At 37.2% G+C, this 23876-nt stretch overlaps 1 protein-coding gene across 1 annotated transcript in view; it reads right to left on the bottom strand.

Annotated features, from left to right (window-relative positions):
* The window catches only part of CDH13 (cadherin 13), a gene marked incomplete at its 5' end in the record, with an annotated part of 267510 nt that overhangs the window by 119354 nt on the left and 124280 nt on the right, over positions 1-23876 (bottom strand). The window contains one exon of the mRNA XM_010148860.1: positions 21363-21541. Coding sequence (XP_010147162.1) covers positions 21363-21541 — 179 coding nt within the window. The remainder of the gene's footprint in view (positions 1-21362; positions 21542-23876) is intronic.

The following is a 23876-nucleotide window of genomic DNA, read 5'->3' as shown; positions in this document are numbered from 1 at the left end:
ACCGGATTTTGGCCTAGACATTCTATATTTCCATGTTTCATCTTTCATCTTCCCCGTCTATGAAACTGGTGTAATAAGTTTTGCTCTCGGAGGCACTGAAATGTAGACTTACTCTGGGGCAAGGACCTGGGAAATCTTGAATGAGGGGGGCCACAAACAGCAGAATAATTTGGAAGCAGACAGTCATCAATGCTGAGAAGTAGTTGTGATTTCAGCTTAGCTGCTCTTTTTGTCCTTTTCTGTTAGTTTCAGTGGTTATTTCTTTCTTAATGGATTGTTGCAGCAAAGGACTGGGAATGAGTAATAAGAGTAATTTGCTGTTTTCATTGCAAGACAATACAAGTTATATTTTCAGTGTCTAACAGAGAGCATTGCAGGCAGAGCACAACACAGATCTGGCCATAAGCGAATCCAAGTGAAGGTTAAAGGAAAATGCCAAGCCTGCAAGTAGCTCACTCATTCAAAAAGAGACAGGCAGCAAAGTTCAAAACCTCGTGAGGTGAGGGCAAGGGAAAGCGTGACTTCAGGCTACGCAACTGCAGGGAGCGGATGCTAAGGAGGTCACGGCTGGAGCGGAGGGGAGGATGACTGTACATACAAGGCTAACAAGTTTGGGTAGAGTCCCTAGAGAGGGTCGAAACAACAGGGACTATTTTGAATTACATGCTACTGCAGAACACTGGAAGTCGATGAAGTGTCACTGTCCTGCCTCCCTCACAGTAATCAAGAAGTCAGATTTCCTTTCTCAGTCACATCTGAACCTGGATTCAACATGCATCTTTAACCCATGTAAATTCAGGTTGCATTTACACTGCCACATCCCCACCACTTCAGTTCTAACATATCTAGATGAGAGTCAAATGTTCTGATTCAGGCCCAGACATCAGTTTAAAGCAAATTGTTGCTTTTTTGTTGTTTTTGTTTAAAGTGATGAAACATGGGCTTCTTACAGCTAATGACTGATTCTGCCTTTCACTTGAAATACCTCTATAATGTAAGGTCAGCACATAGAATGGTCATGCAAGAAAGGTGAGCAGCATCTTATTACTAGCATTTATGGTCCTAGGTCACACATATTGTTTCAAAAACATTAAAACTAACTCTAGAATACTGCACAAGAGAGACAAAACACCCTTTGGAAAACTCTGTCCAGCATAAAATCTATCTTTCTTATTTTCATACACTGTAAAACATTTCAAATTTCATTCTTGTATTAAGAATTTTATAAAACTGGAATAATTTACCAACAGATAAAAGATGCAGTCCATAAAAGCCTCTATACCGACCAAAAATGCATTTGTAAATATTTTACCGAGCAGCTTAAATGGTGCTTATGTTGAAGTATCATTGGAACTTGGACCCTCAAACAATAAACTGGGCTTACACATTTACTAAATACTGGTAGGTAAACCAAGTACTGTGATCATAGTGCTGTATGAATAAAGCACATTTTTGCTGTTCACAGGCTAGATTTTGATTTCATTATACTAGTGTAAACCCAATTAAAAGACTTTTCATGTGAAAAAAGAATTATCACCTAAATGGAGCAAGTTAGCGAGGGCCCTGCACATGGAAAGCATGGGCATTCAGCTGTGCTGCCACACTCAGTTTTGCTAACTATTACTTCATAACCAAGTCTTAAGGAAGGACAAACATTTTGCAGTCCTTAAGCACGTGACTGATCATGTTCAGTGTTCGTCATCTAGAAAAATCCTCAGTACATTTCTGCATTGAAAATGGGATACATATTCTTCTTGCTCAAGAGGTTTAAAGCCTTTGCCTAAAATAAGCTCCACACAATACCATTTTCAACACCCATAGTGCTTAGCTCTAGAGAAACAAGCAAAAAAACCTCAAGGCTGTAAGGTAAGCAATTAGATTTATTTGTCAATTATAAAAATAGGTTTAGGAGTCACCAGGGAGTATCAATTCTTAATGCCCCATAAAGCTCTGCTAGTAACTACAGATACCCACAATTTCGACCTTTCTATTATTTAGACTTATTTTTACTTCTGTTTATATGGCCTGATAAAATTAATGATGCTTCACCCTTTAACTAAAACTTTCCATGCTTAAAATGACTTCTAAAAATGATTTTGTCTCCTGTGTTCTCTTTGTCATACAGACCAAAGTTAACAAGAAATGAAATGGCCCAGTTAAAAGCAGGACATGCTGAAAAGTTTTTGGAAGGTAAGTAGTATCTGGGACAAATCAAGAATTCTTTCTTTTAATGCAGTTAAATAAAATCCCTTCATAAGCATACCCATCTCACATTCTCTAAGAAGGAGATGGTTTATATGAAAAGCCCCATGAGAATTTACAAGCTTGTAAAGCATTTCTGCTCAACTTGCCTCTGTTTCTTCAAAAAGTACTATAAATACAGCATAGAGTCTCAGATGGCAAAAGGAAGGGATTAAAAATAGTAGCTGAGTACTTTCATGAAATGGGTACTGTTTTCCAACATTTCAGTTCAGGGAATGAGCATTTCTGACACCCTAATTAACAGAATGAGAGAAGAAAAGCAGCAGTTTCCATGAGATGGAATATTTCTTTCTGACATGAAAGATAAACAGTAACCTGTACAGTAGTACAGTAGCAAATATGAATTATTAAATGTATTAAAGTATTAAATAGGAAAACAATTATATAGAAGAGGATATAGGAGTCTGCCTACACATACTCTAGTTGTGAAAGAGCCCAGTATCCATTAACTTCAGCGGCCACGTGCATGGAAATCCTTGCACCTGCACTCAGCTGCACTTGAGGCTCTGAGCCAACAAATGGACCAACTGATTACAACTCTCCTAGAAATTCAATGCAAATAATCTCTGCTGAATGCCAACATCCTTACTCCTCTGGAAAGTGGTAACCTAAGCCTTGCCTTCTCTAGAAAATGTTGGTTTGATTTGTTTTAACTGTTTAGTATAAATGGGGCAAAATTTTACTCATGACAAACACTTTGTGCTTTTCACCTAGGTCAGGAGTGTAAGAACAGGCTCTGTCACCATCTTCAAATAGGTGTGCTCAAAACATGCATTTCAGTAAAATGTAAACTTTTCTTCTTACTGAATTCTTCTCCTGTGTTATCTACATGAGGATAACAACGCATGACCTTTTTGCCCCCAATATCCTGCAAAACTATATGTATTCTTTATATAACGAGTACTTTGTTCAGTGTAAGAATTATTCCAACTACACTGTCCAGTATTTACATATTTCCTGCCTTAGTTGCAGTCTTGTTTCACAAATCTGGAATATGCCTAAAATCTGAGGTATACATATGTATATTTTATACTGTAAGAACACTATGCATTTGTTTTCACCACTACCATCATCTTGACTCAGGGCTTGCACAGCCCTGTGCAGCCAGATGAACAGATCTTGGATTTGGGATGTCATTATAATTGGCTTAAGGGTTAGTTGTCTTGAATGCGTTGTCTTGTTTTACCTTAAACCATTCTGACATGTTTTACCTATTAACCTAATCCTACCGATTTAGTAAATTTGAAGGAATACTCTTATGTAACTACTGCACGAACACACCTGATTTCCACTATTTGCAACAATTAAAAAAATATTTGCAATGATCAAAACTACCCCTTTTGTAAATAACAGGGACTTTTGAACTTGAGCAGCAAGTATGATGAACAGAAGATATACAGCATAAATAAATGTCATACAAATGTAACATAAAATATGATCCAAAATCTGTGCATTGTCAAATAATAGGAATCACTACCATTGTGCATACTGTCTTAGTTTAAGATCACACAACCACAATGGCTCAAATCTAGCAAGAATACAAACCCTCAGTCTAGGAAGAAATTAAACCCATATTCATAGCCAAATTGCAACTCAATCTAAGATTCACAGTTCAAAACCTCAGTCCAAAATAACACTTTCTTTTTTGCAGAACAGCTGCTTTGTGTATGTTCCATAGAAAATGACATTACTGTCTTCCATATAAGAATAACTTTTCATCCCCTCAAACAGCTTTTTACAATAACTGAGGATACGAGATTGCTCATTAACGTGTAATAACGGACCCGTATACGTTGTTTAAATAGTAATTGTACACAGAGAAATAGTAGCCAAAAAGAAGGTTCTGATCTGCTGGGGCCTGGATCCATTTGATTTAAAATTGTTTAACAAATTTCCATTTTGTTGATGAAGCAAAGGTTTGCAGCAAGACTTCATCTGGGACTAAAGCAAACACACGTTACTCATGAAAGTTGCCTTTAAGCCTGTGATTTAAGTGTTTGGTATGTTTTTTCTAAGTAAACATTTTTCAGATCTTTTCTATTGCTTCTTTATCTGCTAATGTGTGTAAAGGAAGAGGTCAGGTGAACTACAGGCTATGGAGTGGGGCATCTGAAGATGAAACACCTATTTGAACTTGCAGGACCCTATCATTCTGCATATCAATAGCTGATTAGCTGAAAACGGATTTTCCTGTGATTAAAGGGGATGTAATAAAACGTATTGCTGTCTTCCTCCTTTTATTAGCTCATTTGACATCCTTCATATCCTTTGTATTTGTATGCACGTCTTTGAGGAACATTTTCAAGTCAATTATATTTTAAAAATATTACTTCCCCTCTGCTGATACCTGGAATATTGATAGGATCACTCTCTTGCCATTTCCTTTTCATGAGACAGCTAAGATTAAGCCGATGCAATTGAATCTGACATTTCAGTTGTCTAAAACGAGGTCCTTGCATCTTTCTTTCACCAACTATGTAGAAAACAGTCTAATTCCAAAAGTGTTGAGCTGTCCCAGCTCTTGGCCAAGTCAATACTTTTGAATCTCTGACCTCATTTACTTAATTAATTAATTATGGAGGAGAATACCTGATTTCAGCCACGTGCATTGCAAGTTTTGCCTCCAGTCTCTAATGTTCAGCATCCTGTTGCACATAGTCTCACCTGGGCGAGGTATATATTCACTATATCCACCACGTTTCACCTTGATTAGGTTAACTTCGTCTTTGCTAGGGTGGGAAAAATAACCACTAAGCAAGGGCTTTACAGTGTTCCCACATTTTGTGTAGCTTCTGGAGGAAGTGTCTTTCACTTACTGTCAGGCTTGGACATGCCTGCTGCGGTGATAAAACTACCAGCCCACTCCTACAACAACAACCAAAGGAATAGCCAATGCTATTAATTAAGTACATTTTAACACAAAAAGTGAAAAATTATTTTTTTTCAATAAAAACATCAGAGACTTTCTACCAGTCTGGAAGCTTAAACTGTGAATGGTAATGCAAATCTTTGCAGGGTGCCTTAGAACCAGAACCTCTTTGAGGAATAAGAAATTACCCTCAACATTCAGCAATATTCCCTCCATCAATGAACAGGGTCAGCATGCAGCAAAGCACTGGCCAAAAGACTTCTGTTTCCACTGAATCCCTCATTATGATCCACACATTCCTAGAAGCTTGAAATACTATTTCATTGCTGATTTTGTTTATGCAGCTGAGGCAAATAGTGATTCCAGGCACTAGCCTTACCAGATTTTAGTTTCCAGTAATATCCCTATCACTTTTTTCACCATAATCACAGCTGGTTTGCTCGTAACAAAAGGAGGTGCAGAAAAAATTCCTTAATACAAGCCTCACAAATATTTATATCAAAAAACTATGCTTAGATTTCAGAAAAGCTTGCACCTGGATTAAGTTCAAAGTCTGTACCTAAAACCAAAGTATTTGTTTGTGTCCATGTAGAGTAAGCAGATGTGAGCAAGTGTAGGACGTCTGTGAACAAATGTGGAAGCATGATTTTTGAGCTAACCGCCTGGAGCAATTTCTGAAGCAATTTCCTACAGTATAGAAGAAGCTTGGATGACTCACAAAATCTAAAACAATGTGGATAAAATAACATTTTAAACCCTTTCTTGTTTCTATTCTTCTGCCATGCTTATATGTGTTGATTTGCATTTTTTTTCTGAAGCACTCAATTTATATCTTTTAAAAGACTTCAAAAGTCTGATGCTATCTCGAGAGATAGAGGGAAGTTTGTGCTAACTTTAAATAGCACCTTATTATATGAACATCTGGGTATTCAGACAGGAACTGTTCTTCACAAAAGGCATCAGGGTTCTTCAGAAATAGCACGGATGCTTTTTACCTGTTTACTTTTCCATTACATCCGCTGATATTCCTCACCCATCTGAGGAAGACTGCTATCTACTTATTGATTTATACTGTACATTCCTTAAAGGACTCATTTTAATGGGTCTTTTAAAATATATATTCCTTTTTGAGTACTTGTTCTATGCTTTTGAAACCTTAAACACAAAGTAATGCATGAAGATCCAAAATTAAATATTTTAATTCCATGCTGTAAAAATTGTCCATTTACTTCAAAATATAGCTTTAAGAAACAACTCTAAATGTAGGAAATAGAAAATTTTGAATCCTGAAAATTATGTTTTTTGACTGGGACATTGTTCATGAAAGGCTTTTTTTTTGTTGTTGTTAAAGCACACACATGGAAGTTGGTGGTTCTTTTTTTGTTCTATTTCAAAGCATATCTGTGAACATTCATTTAGAAGGTAATTTCATCATTTAATATTTGATAGAAAGTGTTTCTGGATACTTTTGGTTTTCATCCAGTTTCATTCTGCTACTCATAAATACAATATACACAAGCAACCTTGCCAAAATTCTAACTCAACAGATTATTTTTTGTGCTTCATTGTCCTCTACAGATTTCCCTATCCCTGTTTCTCTTTTCTGATTGTTTTTCTCATAGTTTTGCTCTGATGCATTCCAGAGTGGTAAGTTGGCCTATGTTTTATTATTGCAGTAATAAATTTCTAACTTCTTTTGGTTCCTTTATATTATTAGTTTAAACCTCACTGATGTTGAAAACTTTTAAAATATATTATTTTCTTAAATATATGTTGTTCATAGAGAAAGTGAAATTTATCAGAGGACGAGAGCCACTGAAAAGATATTATTTATCCAACTGGAACTTTAGAAGAAAAAGGAAAATAAATAGAAGCAGATGAGAAAATAGCTTTAAGATAAATAGTACAAAACCAATCTTTTTTATTCTGTCATCATCCATCCAGTTATTATTTCAAGACATAAATTTCTAATGTTCCAGCAACCACAATACTCTGTTGCCAAACACATAAGGATTAGCAGAGGAATAAATCAGTGTGCCACCAGCACAGGAGTCTCTGGTCCTCCCAAGGAGACAACCATAGAAATGAATGATTATTTCCGGAGATGGATTACCCAGGAAGAGGTAGATGTGTAGACAGGCATTTGAGGTTTTCCCTACTGCAGGAAAGGACTGAACAAGAAGAGATGTATCTGAGTAGTGCTTTGCTTGGTCAGGCTCTACAAGCCTCAGCATGAAACTTACTGTAGAATTTTGGAAAAGCAGAAATGAATGGGTCTGCATTAGCTGGGTCCCAGCCTAGCAACTTGAGTATTCAACAGCAACAACATGGAATAGGAACAGCAATGAGACATGCTGCTCTTAATTCGTGTTACTTAAGAACCAGATGGATGCAGACAGTAGCAGAAGTATTTATGAATCTTTTACAAGTAGGCAAAAAACAAAGCCATGAATTATGTGGCTGGCTGAGGCTCTTTGGAGATGAAGCATTGTCTTTTATCTGGTAAGGATGTTGTAATTCTTTTCTGCTATGACAGAGATTGCTATTAGATAATATAATCCATGTACCACAGAAATAAAATTGTGCTCTTCAGATGTACACTGAGCTAAAAGCCAAAAGGACAAAGAAAATCCTAGAATTATTTTCAACTGGATTCCTGTGACTGGGATTTTGAATACACATAATTGTACCTCTCTAGATGTTTAAGCAATACAACAAAACCACACAGCTGTATTCTGGAGAGATGAAATGATCGTGCAGAACGTCCTGCAGTCTTTTTTTCCCCCTAACTTTTCCGACGCATCTTTTTTGTGGTGGTTGATGAGAGTAGTCACTTACCCCTCACGTCTGCAAGGAGAGGGCTCATACCATCGAATATTTTTAGCCATAGTCTGGCTAACCATATACCAGTGGAGAGAAGCAGGCACTTGGACTGAAACACACCTAAGATCCAAACAGCCCTTTCCTCATTGAGTATCGGATCACATCTTGCTCAAAAGCCTCATTTGTGGCTACAGTTATGCCCTCATATGAATAGGAAATATATTTATATGAAAAATGCTGTAACACATTTTTACAGTTTTCTCCAATAGTTATAACTGAGTGAAAAATAAGTTTAAAATGATATAAAATATTCTAATATGATTTCCACAGTGCATTGTATGATTTGTTTTAAAGATACTGTCTATTATTTTCTGAGATGGGCTGTACAGAAAATAGGAAAGTGTTTAGAAAGTTACCTGTCTCACTACTATTTATTGAAACTTGGAATATTCTGTTTGATCCATTACACTTATCAGTAATAGTCTGAATTATACTATATAATTTATCTTCCCTGAATAGGATTGGAAAAGACAGGCTTTGCTCCCACTAAAGCACAAGGCATCTTCTGCTTATCCATTTCCTCAATATGTCATCTAAATTCTTAATTTATATTCCAAATTCTGTGTCAGCTTTCTGTCTTCCATCTTCATGAAATAAAAATTACATACTTTGTTCTATTATTTCAGGGATGAAAAAAGAAAAAACATATCTTGCTTTATCTATTGGAACTAATATCCTCAGTTTAATTTAAAACCCAACTCTTCAAGTAGGAGTAGTTTAATAAGTCACTAAGATCAAATCATCAAACCTCTTTGTCTCCCAAAAATAACTTTGACACGTCAGATCAAGTAATCAAATCCTCTTGGTCTCATATGGAGGCTGATAAACTAAGTATGATATATGAAATACAGGGAAAAAATAACAAGCTCACACATTGATGCTAGTGGAAAGTGCCTAACAAGACAAGAGTTTCTATTAAAACTTTTTGAACCCGTATCAAGGTGTTCATTATTCTGCTACTTCTACCTGGAAAGAGAAAGGACCTGCTTTACAGATTAAAAGTAACCCTGCTCATTTGCACAGCCTTAGTTTTGTTGTGGGTTTTTTTGTTTGTTTGTTTTTGGTTTCTTAGGTTACTTCCTCACACAAATGAAGTTGTGAGCCTCCACTTCTGTAGCTGCTTCAGTAAAATCTTGTTTTAATTGTATCTATACCTTTCCCTGTAACGTGATTGTCGTTTCATGTCAAGATACGACAGCCTCAATCGTATGAAATTCCACGTCTCATTTTCCAATTACAGGCAAGCCAGTTATGTCTTCAAAGAACTCTCAACACAAAAAAAAAGGAAAAAAAATATATATACGTATATGAACATACATTGATTTACATATTTATATAGTTACATGTACTTAAGTGGTTCACTATTACTAGCTCAAGGGTTCCTGTCAGTCAATAAGTTTTGAGTCCTCCCAACTTCCTACTTCCAGTGTACCCAAAGAACTGAATTTTAAAGAATGACTGTTACCTGAAAACAGTTCTTCAGTAAAACTCACCCACCCCTTAACAAATTAGGTAAGATGGAAAATCCACTGCTGGCGTGAGGCTACTGCTAGTGGAATTTTCTGCTATGTAAAAAACAAATTCCTTTTCTTATTCTCTGAGGAAGAAGGCCCATATTGTGGGTGATGCCGTAGTGCTGAGGGCATTTTTTTACAAGGTAGAAAGTGCCATCAGCTGTGTCATTCTCTGTTTGGGAGGGAATCAATGCACTTTACAGAGCCAGAGCAGTGTAACTGGATTCAGAGTAGCAGTACAATCTGAGATACAGCCGCTACTCAGTGAGGTAAGGCTGTTTTGCCAGCCTTATCTGCTGTCCTGCTGCTGGAGGAGATGGAGTGTAGCTCTTGAAGCTTTGTTCGTTTGTTTGTTTGTGGGGGGTGGTGGTGGTGTTGAAAATTTAGGCACAGTATTGAGAAATGTAATCTTTGTATTGGGTTTCTAAATAAGCTTCCAGGCATTACACATGCTTGAGTGAAGGAATAATTTATATTAATAAAACTATGCCCTTAAGTGACAGTAAATCATGGACCAAGGGGAGGGGAATACCCAAAGTAACTGAGCTAAGGAAAGGCTCACCACTGCTGGAAAAGAAAGGCTTTACTTCCCATCCCCCTGCTCAGCCACACGGTTCCATCCCAACAAGTTTTGGGAGGCACCAAGCATTTCTATCAGTTGATTCAACTCTGCAACCCAGCAAGCTTCTCTTGCTGGCCCAGCTTGTTGCTAGGTCAGTGAACTAGACAGATATATGGAGAGTTCTAGCAGGGAGGATGAAAGTAGGAAAGCAATCCCTTTGAAGCATGAGAATGCATCAGACAAGTGGCTGGAGAGAAGCCCCATTACTCTCTTGTAACAGGGACCTGGCCGATCAGCACACCCTGCCTCACCGTTAGCTCTTGCTGCAAGCACAGCCAAACCCAAGTGAACTCATCAGAGTTTCCAAAACTTTCTGATTGGACTTAGACCTTTTCAGTTCTCATAAAAAAACACACAAAACCCCCCAAAAAAACCTCAGGCTTGAAAAACAATCTATTTTGAAATGCTGGAATTTTCTAACTGAACCACACCACTTGCTTCCGGAGCCTCCTACAACCGCCTCTTCAGCCACTGCTGAAAGCAGTGTTTTACCTACTGTTACCTGAAAGCGCTACCTTTAAAAGCGGAGTGATGGCAGTGTACAGAACCTGGTGATTATTTTTCCTTCAAGACAGGAACATGATGCTTTAATGTTATAATTAAGCTATGGTGAGAAGTCAAGAGTCCAGCAAAAAGCCCCCTCTGCCCCTCCCCTGTTCAGCTGCACAGCTGCCTTGGACCTGCTGCAAAGCCTGCCACAACGGTCAACGGAAACAACTTCAAGTTACCTCAAGTAAGCCTAAATCAGACCTTTATTACCACCAGCACAGATCTTACTTTTCTCTTGCATTCTCAAACATTTAATCACATTAGTGGAAATCTCTGAAATTCCAGATACTAGCGGTACACATTTGAGAACTTCCCCTGAAAAACTCTCCTTTCAGCACTTCCACCTATCACTCATTGCTCACTTAAAAGGCAGAAATCCTCTAGGGATACCGTGCTTTCCCTTCAGTTTGTCTCTTCTGTAAGTGTTGTGTTTTGTCAAGGACACATTAATGAAAGTACACAGAGATGTTTCAGACATTTCTAAGACAACAGAAATTAGGGTAATGAAACATAATGCAGCCAACAGGATTTCTGTCACTTCTCATGGGTGAGACAGCATTGCAAGGAATCACGTCTCAGAACAATGCTTTTCCCTAAATCACTCCTCCTCCCAAAGATTTTCATGCATGCAATAAAGTGCCAGTGCTAAGGTAAATGTCAAAGTAGCAACTGTTTCAATCTTGTAACTTTTCTAATCAACCCACAGATTCTTTTTATTACTATGTAGACCTCCTCCTTCTCTAATGTGCATCTTCCACTGAATTGTTACCTGGATAGCAGATTAGAGCTGCATTCCTGTACCTTCTGGTGCTTCACTGTGTCGTGATGGCTGAATCAGGTGTCAAAGCAGCAGCGTGCCAAACCAGACATGGTTCAGAAGTGAGGTACTAGACCAGACATCTCTATTCGATCCCCTGTGGGCTGGGTCACCCTGTTTCAGTACAGCAAGCCACCATCAGTAATGGCCATGCCATGACTACCATTGTCCTTTGTGATAGTTAAATTAAGATATTGATAGGAGAAACTCCTATTACAGGAGGGCTGAAAGCTGAAAATGAAAGTATATGGGAAGAAAATTTAATTAGGATCTTTCAGTTCATGAGAGGACTGTGGAATGGGCATGAATGGACTTACAGGACTATAGAGACTTTTAACTCCCACAAGAATATGGCTCCATAACTCTCAACATTTTTAAAGGAAATTCACTTGTAAAAAAAAGAAAAAAAAAAAAAGGTGATAAACCTAAATTGAACTGAAGCAGTATATCTCATTTTTACAGTCTAGTTACTGCTAATATCAAATATTCATTTCTCCCAACAAGGAGGTAACTATAGCAACAAACACATGTCTGTATGCAAAGGTGCTGAGGAACAAAATAAATGGTGAAAATCTTTATGTTTATCTAAGTTTTTTAAAATTTGTAACCTTCTTTAGAATTACCAGTACAGCTGTCAAATGTTTAAAATCTCTGAAAATGATTAATTTATTAAAACATTATAGGGATACTGAACAACTTGTGTACACACACAATGTGGAGAATCCCATTCCTCTCTGAAATCTGCAATCAAAAATAATTTCCAATTAAAAGACTTTCTGACACGAAGAAGAAAATTAATTTAAATTTTAGCTCTAGGACAAAAGGAGAATGAGCAACGTCATGTTCCATTTTCTTCAGCCTGTCACTTCAATTCTCTTTTGAGGAGGACTTATTTTCAGATGATATAATTACAATCCTGAAATGGCAGTTTTAAATATACATGACAGATGTTTATTAAATTGAAATACATTTGGAATAAAATTTACTTCCCCTCCTTTTCACTGCAGAAGCAAAGGCCAGATTATAGGGCCTCTTGTCTGCTGCAGTCCCAGAAAGCTGAAATATTTTCATGATTGTCAGTGGAATTATCCCCCATTTCAAAGACTAAGTCTCTCCCCTGTCAGCACTACCACACATTTCATCTGTAGTGTGTATGTCGCCTGGGCTGTCTAAGTGTACTTTCAAACTTTATGCAAGGCAACTTCCTATTATAAATACTATAAAATAAAATTAAGGTGGCAAGGATACTCAATCGTTACACTGAAAATAATATCTCATCCAGTGCAGGTTGTAGTCCAGTATTCTAAAAATCATTAAACGAGCAGTGTCAGGCAATATAGTCTGAAGACACCATATGTCACATGTCAAAATGAAAAGTCAACATTTATAAATGCTGCTCCTTGGTACCATCAACCTACAAGGCAGAATTCATATTTTAGGTGGAGGTATCTATTTGAAGATGGTAGTATAATATGTCACAAACTTAAAGTGTTTACAAATCACTTTTCTAAGTGAGCAATATCTTCCCTTAAGAGTGATTTATATATGGTCTTGAAGGAGTCAGCTTATACTTGTTCTACAGAGAGAATGATGCTTCATGGATTTCCTCTCAAGGAAATTGAGTTTTCCTTAAAAAAAAAAAAAAAAAAAAATCCACGACACAAGACAGATCAGCTTAAAGATGTCAAAAGCAAACTGAAAAGTAATCAGCAAAACCAAATTATATGCATAACTAACAGTATTTTGATCACTGACAGAGAATTCAGTGATCTTCCAGCAAGGAAAAAAATCAATCATTTAGGGAAGGTTCACAGCCATATCAAAAAAGTGTATAACGTATATAAAGAAAGGGCTAGACCTTCTGTGGTAAATGGAACTTGAATTATACAATATTCAACCACCTAAATGAATTGCTTCATTTATGCTTGAGATAGCTTCTGAAATGTTTATACATACAGAGTATTTATGTAATGTCCAGCATCTACAATTAAAAACAGATTCAAAGGCTGTCACAAGTCTCTCTGGGATGTTCATGCCATATTTCAATTAAGATTTCCATTTTCTCACTTTGCTTAATATATAAAAATGAGAAATAAATAGTCAAAAAGTTACATATATGTATTACAAGTGAAACACTAGTGGATTCTCCAGTCCAAAAGAGAAGCAGAACAGAATTTGATTAACATGAGTATATCTTTATATGTGCTCAATTCAATAATTTATCCATTTCCAGGTCTCTTTAAAGGGACTTCTTCCCTTCCCTGCCAAGGTGTTAACACAGCACACAGAAGCACGGATGTTTGGTGCATTTCTAACAATTTGAGAGTCAAGTCTTCATGACTGTCACAAGAATGTAAGTTTATATTTGATACTGCTCTTGACTAAAGGTAAAGTTGCTAATCGCTCGATTTCCAAAGCTTTACTGTATTTTGAGAAAAGAAGGAAAACTGATTGATTTTCATATTAAAGCACATAAAACTTTCTCTCCTGAAGCATCTCTGGGGTAACTCTAGTAGATTCCCAAGCACTCTGAGCTGCAACACTGAAATAGCTAAGCAATTATTCCTGTAGTGACTTTGAAATAATTCCATTTACTTTTCAGTACTAACCCTACTTGAGTCATGCTGGTTGTAAACTGACTACCTCCAGATATTTTCCCTTTTGCTCTCTTAAGCACTGAGCATTCTGAAAGAATTGATGCAAAAATCAAACCTAAGAAAGAAAAAAAAAAAGGTTTTTTTCAAGCATTATCTACAATACATCTTTACGTCTCCTATAGCAAGGAGTTCATCTTATCCAGACAGCAAAACCTGTTTGAAGGCTAGAAATGTTTGCAAGAAAAAGAGGGTGTATTGGGATTAACCAATAAAGAGTCATTCTACCTTTTGTAGCCCTATTCCTTGGCTCACAAAGGATTGAAAAACATGGACAGTGAGAATCTTTCAGATTTTTGGCACATTTTGGCCCTTCCTATCCTCCCTCTGAACTGAAACCATTGTCCCAGACAGACACAAAATGCACGGTATGTCTCGAACTTTTAATTTTTAAGTTTTACTGCCTTCTACTGTAGCTGAACTTTCGTGGCCAGTATGTGTCAGCATGCACTGATTTACCCACAGCGTCTGCAAAATCTGCCACTTGAAGATTTTTTTTTGTCATTGTTGTAAGTACACCACTTCTATTCCCCTCTTAGATAGTCACAGGGACATTTTAACATCTAAAAATCCATAGAGCTAATACGCCTTTCAATTTTTTAAATAAAGAAACTCTAGCCCCAAAAGATAACATTTCAGTTATCAGCCTCTATTCAAAGTATATGGGCAGCTGATATCATGCTTTGTGTCGCTCTGCATGTCTTGAAGATGTTTTTAAAATCTCTCTGCAATACATCAGTGTCAGAGAACTCGTGATGTTTAGATGAGTGACATGTCTAGAGGATCAGCAAAGTATCTGTCACAGGAGCTAGTGACACCAAAACTCCTATCGCAAAACGAGATGAAGAATATCAGTATTTCTTGGTGTAGCTAGAGAGAACTGCGAGATTGAAAAATCATGTTCACATCTTGTGGAAAATATGAAGCTTTTCCAGGAAGTAAGCTATTATAGGAGTATATATTTTAAAATTATGCTCTGAGTCATCAATAGTTGAGAATCACCTGTTTTTCATACTATGGTGGATAACATACTAGAGAAATGAAGATCCAGTAGCCTACCTAAGAAATAAATCTAAGATCTTCATGAAGAGCTAGGAATGCTCTTTTTCTTCCCTCAGTATCAGAGGAAAACACAGAGAAAGCACGTGGAAAAAGATTCCTTTGAGAGATGGGTTGGGACTTCATATTGTTCATCCACACAGAGGAGAAAACCTCCTTGCAAAAGCTCTGCCTCTTAAGTGGTTATTATTTATCCTACCTGCAATCTACAGTTCAAAAAGTTTAAGTAGTATGTCTACATAGAGGTTATCCCAGTTTATATCAGATGAAATAGTAACTGAACACCTACACATTGATGTCGGCCAGCAGATCTGGTAGGGTGATACTTGGGAGTCTGTAATAGCTGGGTTTTTCTACCCACAACGTTGTTGAAAACAAAGGAGAGCCTGCTGCTGCCTCAACCATGCACGGGTTTGAAGGGAGCTCCTGCCATCACACTTGGGATTTGCTCCGTTCAGAGCGGGAAAGGTAAACGCAAGAGCATAAGCAGTAATCATTCAGTGAGCCTTTCATTTACAAAGAAGGCAAATGTGCTCCTTCACCCAACGGATTTATTTTTCCAGAGGTAGGATTCTTGCACGTTGTGCTTAGTGTTTCGAAGAAAAGCGATTCAGTTGTTTATCTGCCTTGTGATCTTGATGCTCTATCTGCTGCCCAGAAAGAGTACCACTGTGCTGAAATGGCTGCCTGTGAGGATCCTGATGTGACACGTTCACCCCTCACAGATTTTTATAGAAAAGAAAATCTGGTCCCCATTATTGTCAGATAATTTTATTTTTTTAAAACAAAATCTGACTATCAGACTATGTCTTGAATTAAATGAAAGTGGAAACAGATAACACCACTGTAATGAAAGACTGACAGAAATTCTGCCACTACAGTTTTATGCAAATCACACTTTTTATTTTAAATGAACAATTTTTCTAATGTTTTGACAATGGGAATCTTGAATATTCCTAAACGGAATGATACTACTGATATTTTGCCATGTTATTTTTACTTTTACTTACCTCTTTTGCACAGTCTGGGTTAACAGGATTTCTCATCAAAACCAAGGCAGGAATCAAACTAAGAATTAGTAGCACATCCAGTTAAATAAATTGTTTATCACTGCAGACATTTAAGCCCAAATGCTGGGAAGTTCATCATAAACTTAACTTCAAATATGATTTTACACCTCACAAACAAACCAGTTCCACCTCTCTATTTTCTCGTAAGGTAGCACTGTAACTGGAAATTTTCTTCTCCCCATTTTTCTACTTTCCTAATATTTGTGATACAATGGACTATGGAATAATTTCTGAAAAGAGATCGAAGACCCATCCCTTTTCCTCTGACCAAAGACTGACCACTCCTCACATTTACAGGCATCAGAAACCATAGTATAAGAAATGCATGAATCAAAGGGAAAGCAATGTTTATCTTGCATTTTAAGCAGAAAAGAAATATGAGATATTTTCATACCTTTCACTGTAAGAACCCAAAACATAGAAACTGATGTCCAACTATGGAATTTACTATCTTGCAAAACAAGTTAAAGGTGTGCAAGTGGGAATTCTGTCAGAGAAGACAAGACAAAACGATACAATTATTCCAACTCAGAGCTGATATGCTCCAAGGTATACGTTTTCCCAAAATCACTGTAAATATGAATATTTTAGAGGTTAATATGAAGATCAAATGTGGAATGAATTTGCTGAAAAGATTAATATCTTTTCATTAAAATTGAGAGTGCACTATTAGTTCAGCATTTGCATTTAGATCGAGTAAGTAATAAGTATATTGACTGCTTAAGACACATATCTCCAAAATGGAAAATGTGGATAAAGAGGGTAGTGTCCATATGCAGAAGTGGACAAGCTTTTTCTATTTCCTACTGCTACCCTTTCAGAGAACTTAAACCCTTAAAATCAACAAGAACACTGTGATTTACTTAGCGCAGCAGAATGGGTTGAATCCTGCGAAGAACATTTAGGCAAGCATTCATTCCTTCGTGCGAGCAGTGCATTGGTGAATATGTATCAGTGGGCTGCTGTTGCCCTGAAGAACTGCTGGCCACTGTATGGTCATCCACCAGCGTATGGACAGGAAGGGGTATTTGCTAGCATCTATACACCGCTTCTCGGTGCGGTTGTTGAAAGCTTACAGCCACCTGGTTAGGCAGGAGGTTCAGCCAGCTCTTGCGTTACTATAACCAGTCCACATAAACATGAGCAGGTTTCTCATCGTTTATGGCATGCAGCGTTCAGCTGTTTCCAGGTCATAAATAGAGGGAAAGGTATATATGATGCAAATAATGGTAGATTGATCGATCAAGAGTGGTTGGAATGGTTATACAACGTAGCACTGGCTTACTGAAGTGGTGGCGTGGCATGCACAGGCACACTGAGCGTCAGTCTCGATGGAGAGCATACATTTCATTTAACTGAACCTAGCCCAGGGTTTCTCAGAATCACAGAATACGTAAATTGGTTTTCTTGAGGTGTTTGAAAACATATGTGACAGCATGTAGTCCAGCATGTAACAGATACCTCAAACTATTTGTTAACTTCCATTCAAATTAAGCACAGCAGTTCCTCTCAAAAGCCAAAGCATATTACTCCTCAAACTGTGAAAAGTAAAGTAAATATTTCACTTCAGCAACTGTGGTGGCAGCACTCTTCCAGTACTTTAGTCCTATAGAATTTATACAAATCATACAGCTACTTTCCTGCAGAGCAGAGGGGTCTCTAATACTGGCAAAACAGCATTGTGGGTAAGCAGAAAAAACCATTACTGAGCCATAAAGGAAATTTAGGAGTTGATTCTATAAGTACAAGCATTTTCTCCTCCTATGCACATGAGGAGCATTGTTTTTCTTTCACTGCAGGGAAGTATCAATTTGAAGTGGAGTCTCCCTCCCTGAAATACAAAATTAAGGATATTTACTCAAGGTTTCCTTCCTTTTTTTTCTTCTTCTTATCATTTTTTTTTATTCTTTTCCTGTTGTGCTCTATTTTGGGGCATTTAGACTATACACTTTGACGGAGGGCATCCTTCTCCTCTGAATTTATGAATCAAAATGTATTCTCCAACGGATATCTGGAGGTATAATTTGCCCCCTAACACTCTTCAATCTTTATTGCTGACACATTCAAGGATGCCTAACTCCCACAAGAAAAAAAACCTCACATTAATCTTCAAGAATATGTCCTTACCTGCCTTCTGAAAATGAAAATGGATGTTCTTTGAGAAATTATCTGAGTTTTGCTGTAAACCCTGAGGATCATGAACTTTTGGAAACAATTTTGAATCTAAAAAATTTCTAACTAGAACCAGGCTGGTAGATTCAGGCCATACAAATCCTGCATGGTGCTGTCATTCCCTGGAGGCCCGAAGCACTCTGCTTTCCTCAGTAGATGTCAACAGAAACCAGCTGCACTCAGCAGCTTGCTGGACGTCATCTGCGGGGTTCCTACACACACTACTTCTGCATACTGGAGACTGACTTATTTTGCTTAGCGCCTTTACAGGTGATACACTATGGAAATAGCTCCAAAGCACACACACTCACCCATCCGTGCTAAATCAAACACTCATTCATTTACTACCAAGTTAAAAAAATAACACTGCTAGTTTGGGATCCAAAAGCGAACAGGCAACTCAAAGAAAAGACCTAAGACAATTTTTCTGTTTCTAGACAGTGCAAGAAAGAAAACAATTCTAAAGAGAGAGAGTTATGCCTTTCACATTAGGTATTCCTTCTGCTGCCTTATTCACGGAAGAGCTTTGGAATAGCCTTGAAGGACAGGCAAAAGCATTGCTCTCTCCTGTTCACAAATACTGTTTCATGTGGTCTTTGTCCAACCTCTATCGACATTTTTGTGTCCCCTGATGTGCCTAATTACAAGGCTTTCAGGGAAAGATCGTTTCTTTGTCTCATGTTTCTACAAAGCACTTTCATAGAAGATTGTGTTAAATAGCCAAAACATTTAAAATCTACAAAAGTTCACCAAAGAAAATACAGTAACAATAAGATACCAAAATCAGGTGATATTCTACAGAGGGGCAGCAAAGAGTATTCCCTTCTTCCCAACAACTTTTCAGCATCCTGAAAGTCACTTCAAGCCTGGTGATATGCAGATACCTTATTGCCTATGCAGGCAGCTAGAGACATTTCCTCCTCCAGATGTAACTCCTGTCTCTCTCTACCTGAGGCCGACAATTCTTTTACAGTAATTCAATTTCATAAGCTGCATAGAAATAAGTAAGTTACTTCTATAGTATCAAGTTTATATTGGTACCCAAAACATTTCAGAACAGGATCATTAGGCCACTTGCCCCTAACAGCTGCTATTACAGTGAAAAATAGAAGTTATACATCTTTGACCATGAATGGCTGACTCCACAGATCTAAACAGGTAGGTATGACTACCAGTTTGTACACGACACATACATAAGCAGGAAGGGGGAGAAGAGATTGAACCCACAAAGATGACAGAGAGCAGAACACAGAGCATATTGTGAAGAAATGGAAAACAAGACTTTTCCCCAGGCCTTTCACCTGACAAGACAATATTAGAGTGGACTTTAACGCCAAATAATGCTTGTTTTGCAAAATACAATGCAAATAATGCAGCCCTTCATTTTGGCTCATAAAACACACAGCATTTGCAGCAACAACAAAAATTACTTCACAGTTTCAACAAGACTGCAGCTTGCCATGTCACTTTCAAAGTGAAGGTATTGAATCGACAGTTATTAAAAATGGTGAGCAATTCAGAGTCTGCTTTCAGGATATACTACCCAGACAGTAGTACATCCTGAAAGCAGGCTCTGAATTCTTGCATGGAGACAATATTGTTATTTCATGAATCACCAGTGACCTTTGGAAGATACTAAGAAAAGCAGGCATGTTCATTCCCTTCCATTGATTTTCTAATTTTGAGTAAATTGGTTTAATCTGGGAAACGGTTATCTATTAGGAATGAAAATACCTAAACTGACTTTAGAAAACAGTATAAAGCTTTTGAACTGAAACAAAGAATTGAGAAGGGAAACTTTTGGGCCAAAAGGTAGTGATCTTATAAATCTTATCTTGGGCACGATTCTGTGGCCAGACACACAAATGTGAAAGAATTGGAATCTCTAAACCTAAAAGACAGATCTACAGACCCAGACCTTACTTTTACTGCACTGTGTGTCTGGAATATGTGCCTCGTTTTCCCATTAAATATCTGCTGTTGGAAAAGCCTGAAGAAAAATTACTCTCCTAAAATGGGAAGGGGTATGGACATCATTTTCATCTGGTTAAAATGAGAAATAAAGTGCTGAATAATGAAAATATTGGACAGTCCTGAATCTAAGCAACTTACAAGAAAAGTTCCATAAAGGCCAACTGCATCCTGGCCGGCCTCAAGAACATGGTGATTTATAGAGTAACTGTTTAGGTCATCATTTTATTGGTGCCCAAATGTCATATATTGTGATAACTAAACCTTTGTCTTAACAGATTGTCTCTATTTTATTATGTTATGAACATGAAATGATTATACCTCAGCTTTCTTTGCTATCAATTTATGCTCATAATGTTAACTATCTATAATAAACATAGATTTTGGCACTACCATAATTCACCTTAAAATCACATGCAAGCTACCTGTGTCTTTACTATTCCTTTGTAGTATTTTCATTTTTTGCCTATGAGGTAACAAGTTACTTAGTCCATTAAGTCCATAAAAATAAAATTCTACAAAAGGATTTAAACAACGAACTGTAACAATCTCATAGCAAGCTATATGCACAATTAGGTTTGGGTTTTGTTGTTGGGGTTTTTTTTGTTTGTCTTTTTAACTTCCAAACCATCATTTGGTTACTCTAAATTGAATCCCACTTATTCCCGAGATCTTTGCTCTCATCATCCAACACTAAATGTCTTCCCAGAAATTATGAACTACTAAATATATAAATATTGATCAGAGCACATAACTTCTTAAGCCCATGTAAAAAATAAACAAACCCCTTACAGGCGCCTCAAATTTGAGCATCTGAATCCCCACGTGTGCAATACTCTCAACTCTTTTCACAGCACAGAAGATGATTACAGGAACAAACATCCAAACGTCAGGCTGGCAAGAGGAAAACTTTCACTTACCTCACGATCCAGCAGTACAGGTGACACCACTGTAACAATATCTCCCTTCTCTGGGTCAATATAAAACATATTTGGAGAGGGTTTGGTAGGTGTTTGTTTGAGGATGTTATACCGCAGAAGAGCATTGTCTGTGCTAGCGTCATCAGCATCAAATGCTGTCATACGCATCACAGTCGTTCCTAAGGGAAAGATGGACAGACAACAGAAAGCAGTTAGCAAGAACATGTAAAATTAGGCTGCCTTCACACATGAGAACCAGGTGCATACAATACATAATTCTCTCATTAAGACCACTAAGTAGTTTCATCTGATATTTAGTCTGTACCTGTGTTATATTTTAAGTTGCCACTGAGCCAACAACCAAAGACTAGTGTGCCTGGTTGGCAGCAGATGTGACTAACACAAGTTCCCCATATCTGAATGCTTTGTTGCCACCCATACTGATTGGATTGCACTAAATGAACTACAGATGCATCTTTTTAACTTTAAATTCTACAGGCAGAAAGTCTAAAGGCTATTTATGATGAAGATGACAACATTGAAATAAGAGAAAAATCTTTATTTTCATTTCAAAGTTTTGCACATTTTCAGAATTGCTTGGAAATTATAATTTCTGTCAATAAGAAATTTTGTAGCAGTTAAAGCCTACATTATTCTAATTTCAACACTCACAAATTTATGGGCTTATTTTATCAGCCTCAATTAAAAAAACCCAAAACCAAAGAGACCTCTATTGCCAGGATATCCTTTGAGTGACAAAGTGTTTTTTAATGTGAAAATCCTATAGCATATGGTTCTGCTATCGAGTGCTGTAAGGTAAACGCTCTAAGGTACTCTGTTACACAGATTCCTAACTGATGCACAGAGGAAAAAACTCGGTCATCTTTACATCACAGTTAATACAGGAAAGATTGGATGCTGCCAATTTTCTACTCAGCTAGTGGAACACACTCCTGCATCACAGGATCTTTTCCTCTCCCTCAGCACACCACAAGCTGACATAGCCCACGGACTTATGTTATAGCATCCTTTTATTTGTCTTGTACAGTACGACGAGAACCAAAGAAAGGAAGTCTGAACCAGGAGATATTCACCCCTCGACCATTATGATTTCTTAATCAGTTCATTTGTAGGTATAAAGGTAAGCATTATTTAAAACAAACAAACAATCAAACCAAACAAACAAAAAACCCCAAAACCACCAAAGTAATATATCATCACACCAAACCAAAATATTTCTGGCAACCATGACCTGAAGAAAGAATAAAATCCTACCAAATAACAAAAAAGTTATGGTTTCAATGGTGTATCAAAGTTAGGCAAGATAATACAAATGGTATCTCAAACTTCACACAAGTAAGGAATCCAGGCAAGTGTCCATTCTTTTGCCTAAAAATCCCACATAAAACCATTTATTATAATCCATCAACTATATAACTTAAATTTAAGTAGATAATACTATTTCAGTGATAAGTTAATGTGAGAACCAGAATTGTAAGTGGTTAATTATAATTCTTTGTTATAGATTAATTCTTATGTGTTTGCTAACCCTTTCCTTTTCCCCACAGACTTTCAGTGAGCAAGTATTATTTTAAAATATGATGATGATGATAAATATTTCAAATACAACATTTTCATTTCCGAACAGGTCTGTAAGACCATATGATCTGTTCTCAGCATCCACATAGCCTTTTGTGGCAAAATAACCACAACCGATTAAAACCTCCTGGTGCAGACAAGGCCCAAGACATTACATCAGAAATGCCTGCAGAGCAGAAATATGTATCATTTATGTACAATAACAAGCAGTGAGTTTATATTCTTTGTGAAGGTCTTGAGGCACAGATCACTTAAATTTCAAATAAAAATGAAATATTATGGTAAAAGTAAAAGAAAACCCAACTTCGTTTATAGCCTGGCATAACAACTGCCTGGGTCCCTGTTAAACAAACACAGGAACACTGGCTTGTTGTGTTTCTTCTTTTTTCTTGTGCTCTACTTCCCAGAGTACAAAGTATTGCCTCTTGTTGCAGTGACCTTGAATATAAGCTCTCAGAGGTTTTGCTTCATTGCTACTTCAGGCAGAGTTACCCCCTTGAGAAAAATAACAGAGATCTGACAGCATGTTGGTTTTATTCACAATTGATTAAAGGTCAGACAGCTCACAAAGCAGCTTACCACTGGATACCATGCCATGTTTTCCAATATCACAAGATGATCCTAGCCCTGAGATTTTCACCTACTTTGTTTGAGACTTCTTCAGAAGCAAAAAGAAAAAAGAGCAGCTTTCTGTTTTGAAGAATGAAGATCCACTCTCTTTTCACAGGTCCAACACACTGCACTGTTTTTTAGATATTTAGTACATTTCAAGAAGATTATTTATATTCACTTAGATAATGCATTACATGAACATCTAAGTCACCGGACTTCAGTGAAATAAGTAAGAATTAAGGCAGATCTTCAAGGGATCTTAAAGAGTGCCCAAAACCAAGTGAAATTCAATGGGTTTTGGTA

This window comes from Eurypyga helias, unplaced genomic scaffold (assembly GCF_000690775.1).
Source record: "Eurypyga helias isolate BGI_N326 unplaced genomic scaffold, ASM69077v1 scaffold603, whole genome shotgun sequence".
Lineage (NCBI taxonomy): Eukaryota > Metazoa > Chordata > Aves > Eurypygiformes > Eurypygidae > Eurypyga > Eurypyga helias.
Note: the sequence above shows the minus strand (reverse complement) of the source record. Positions and strands in the feature narration are given on the sequence as shown.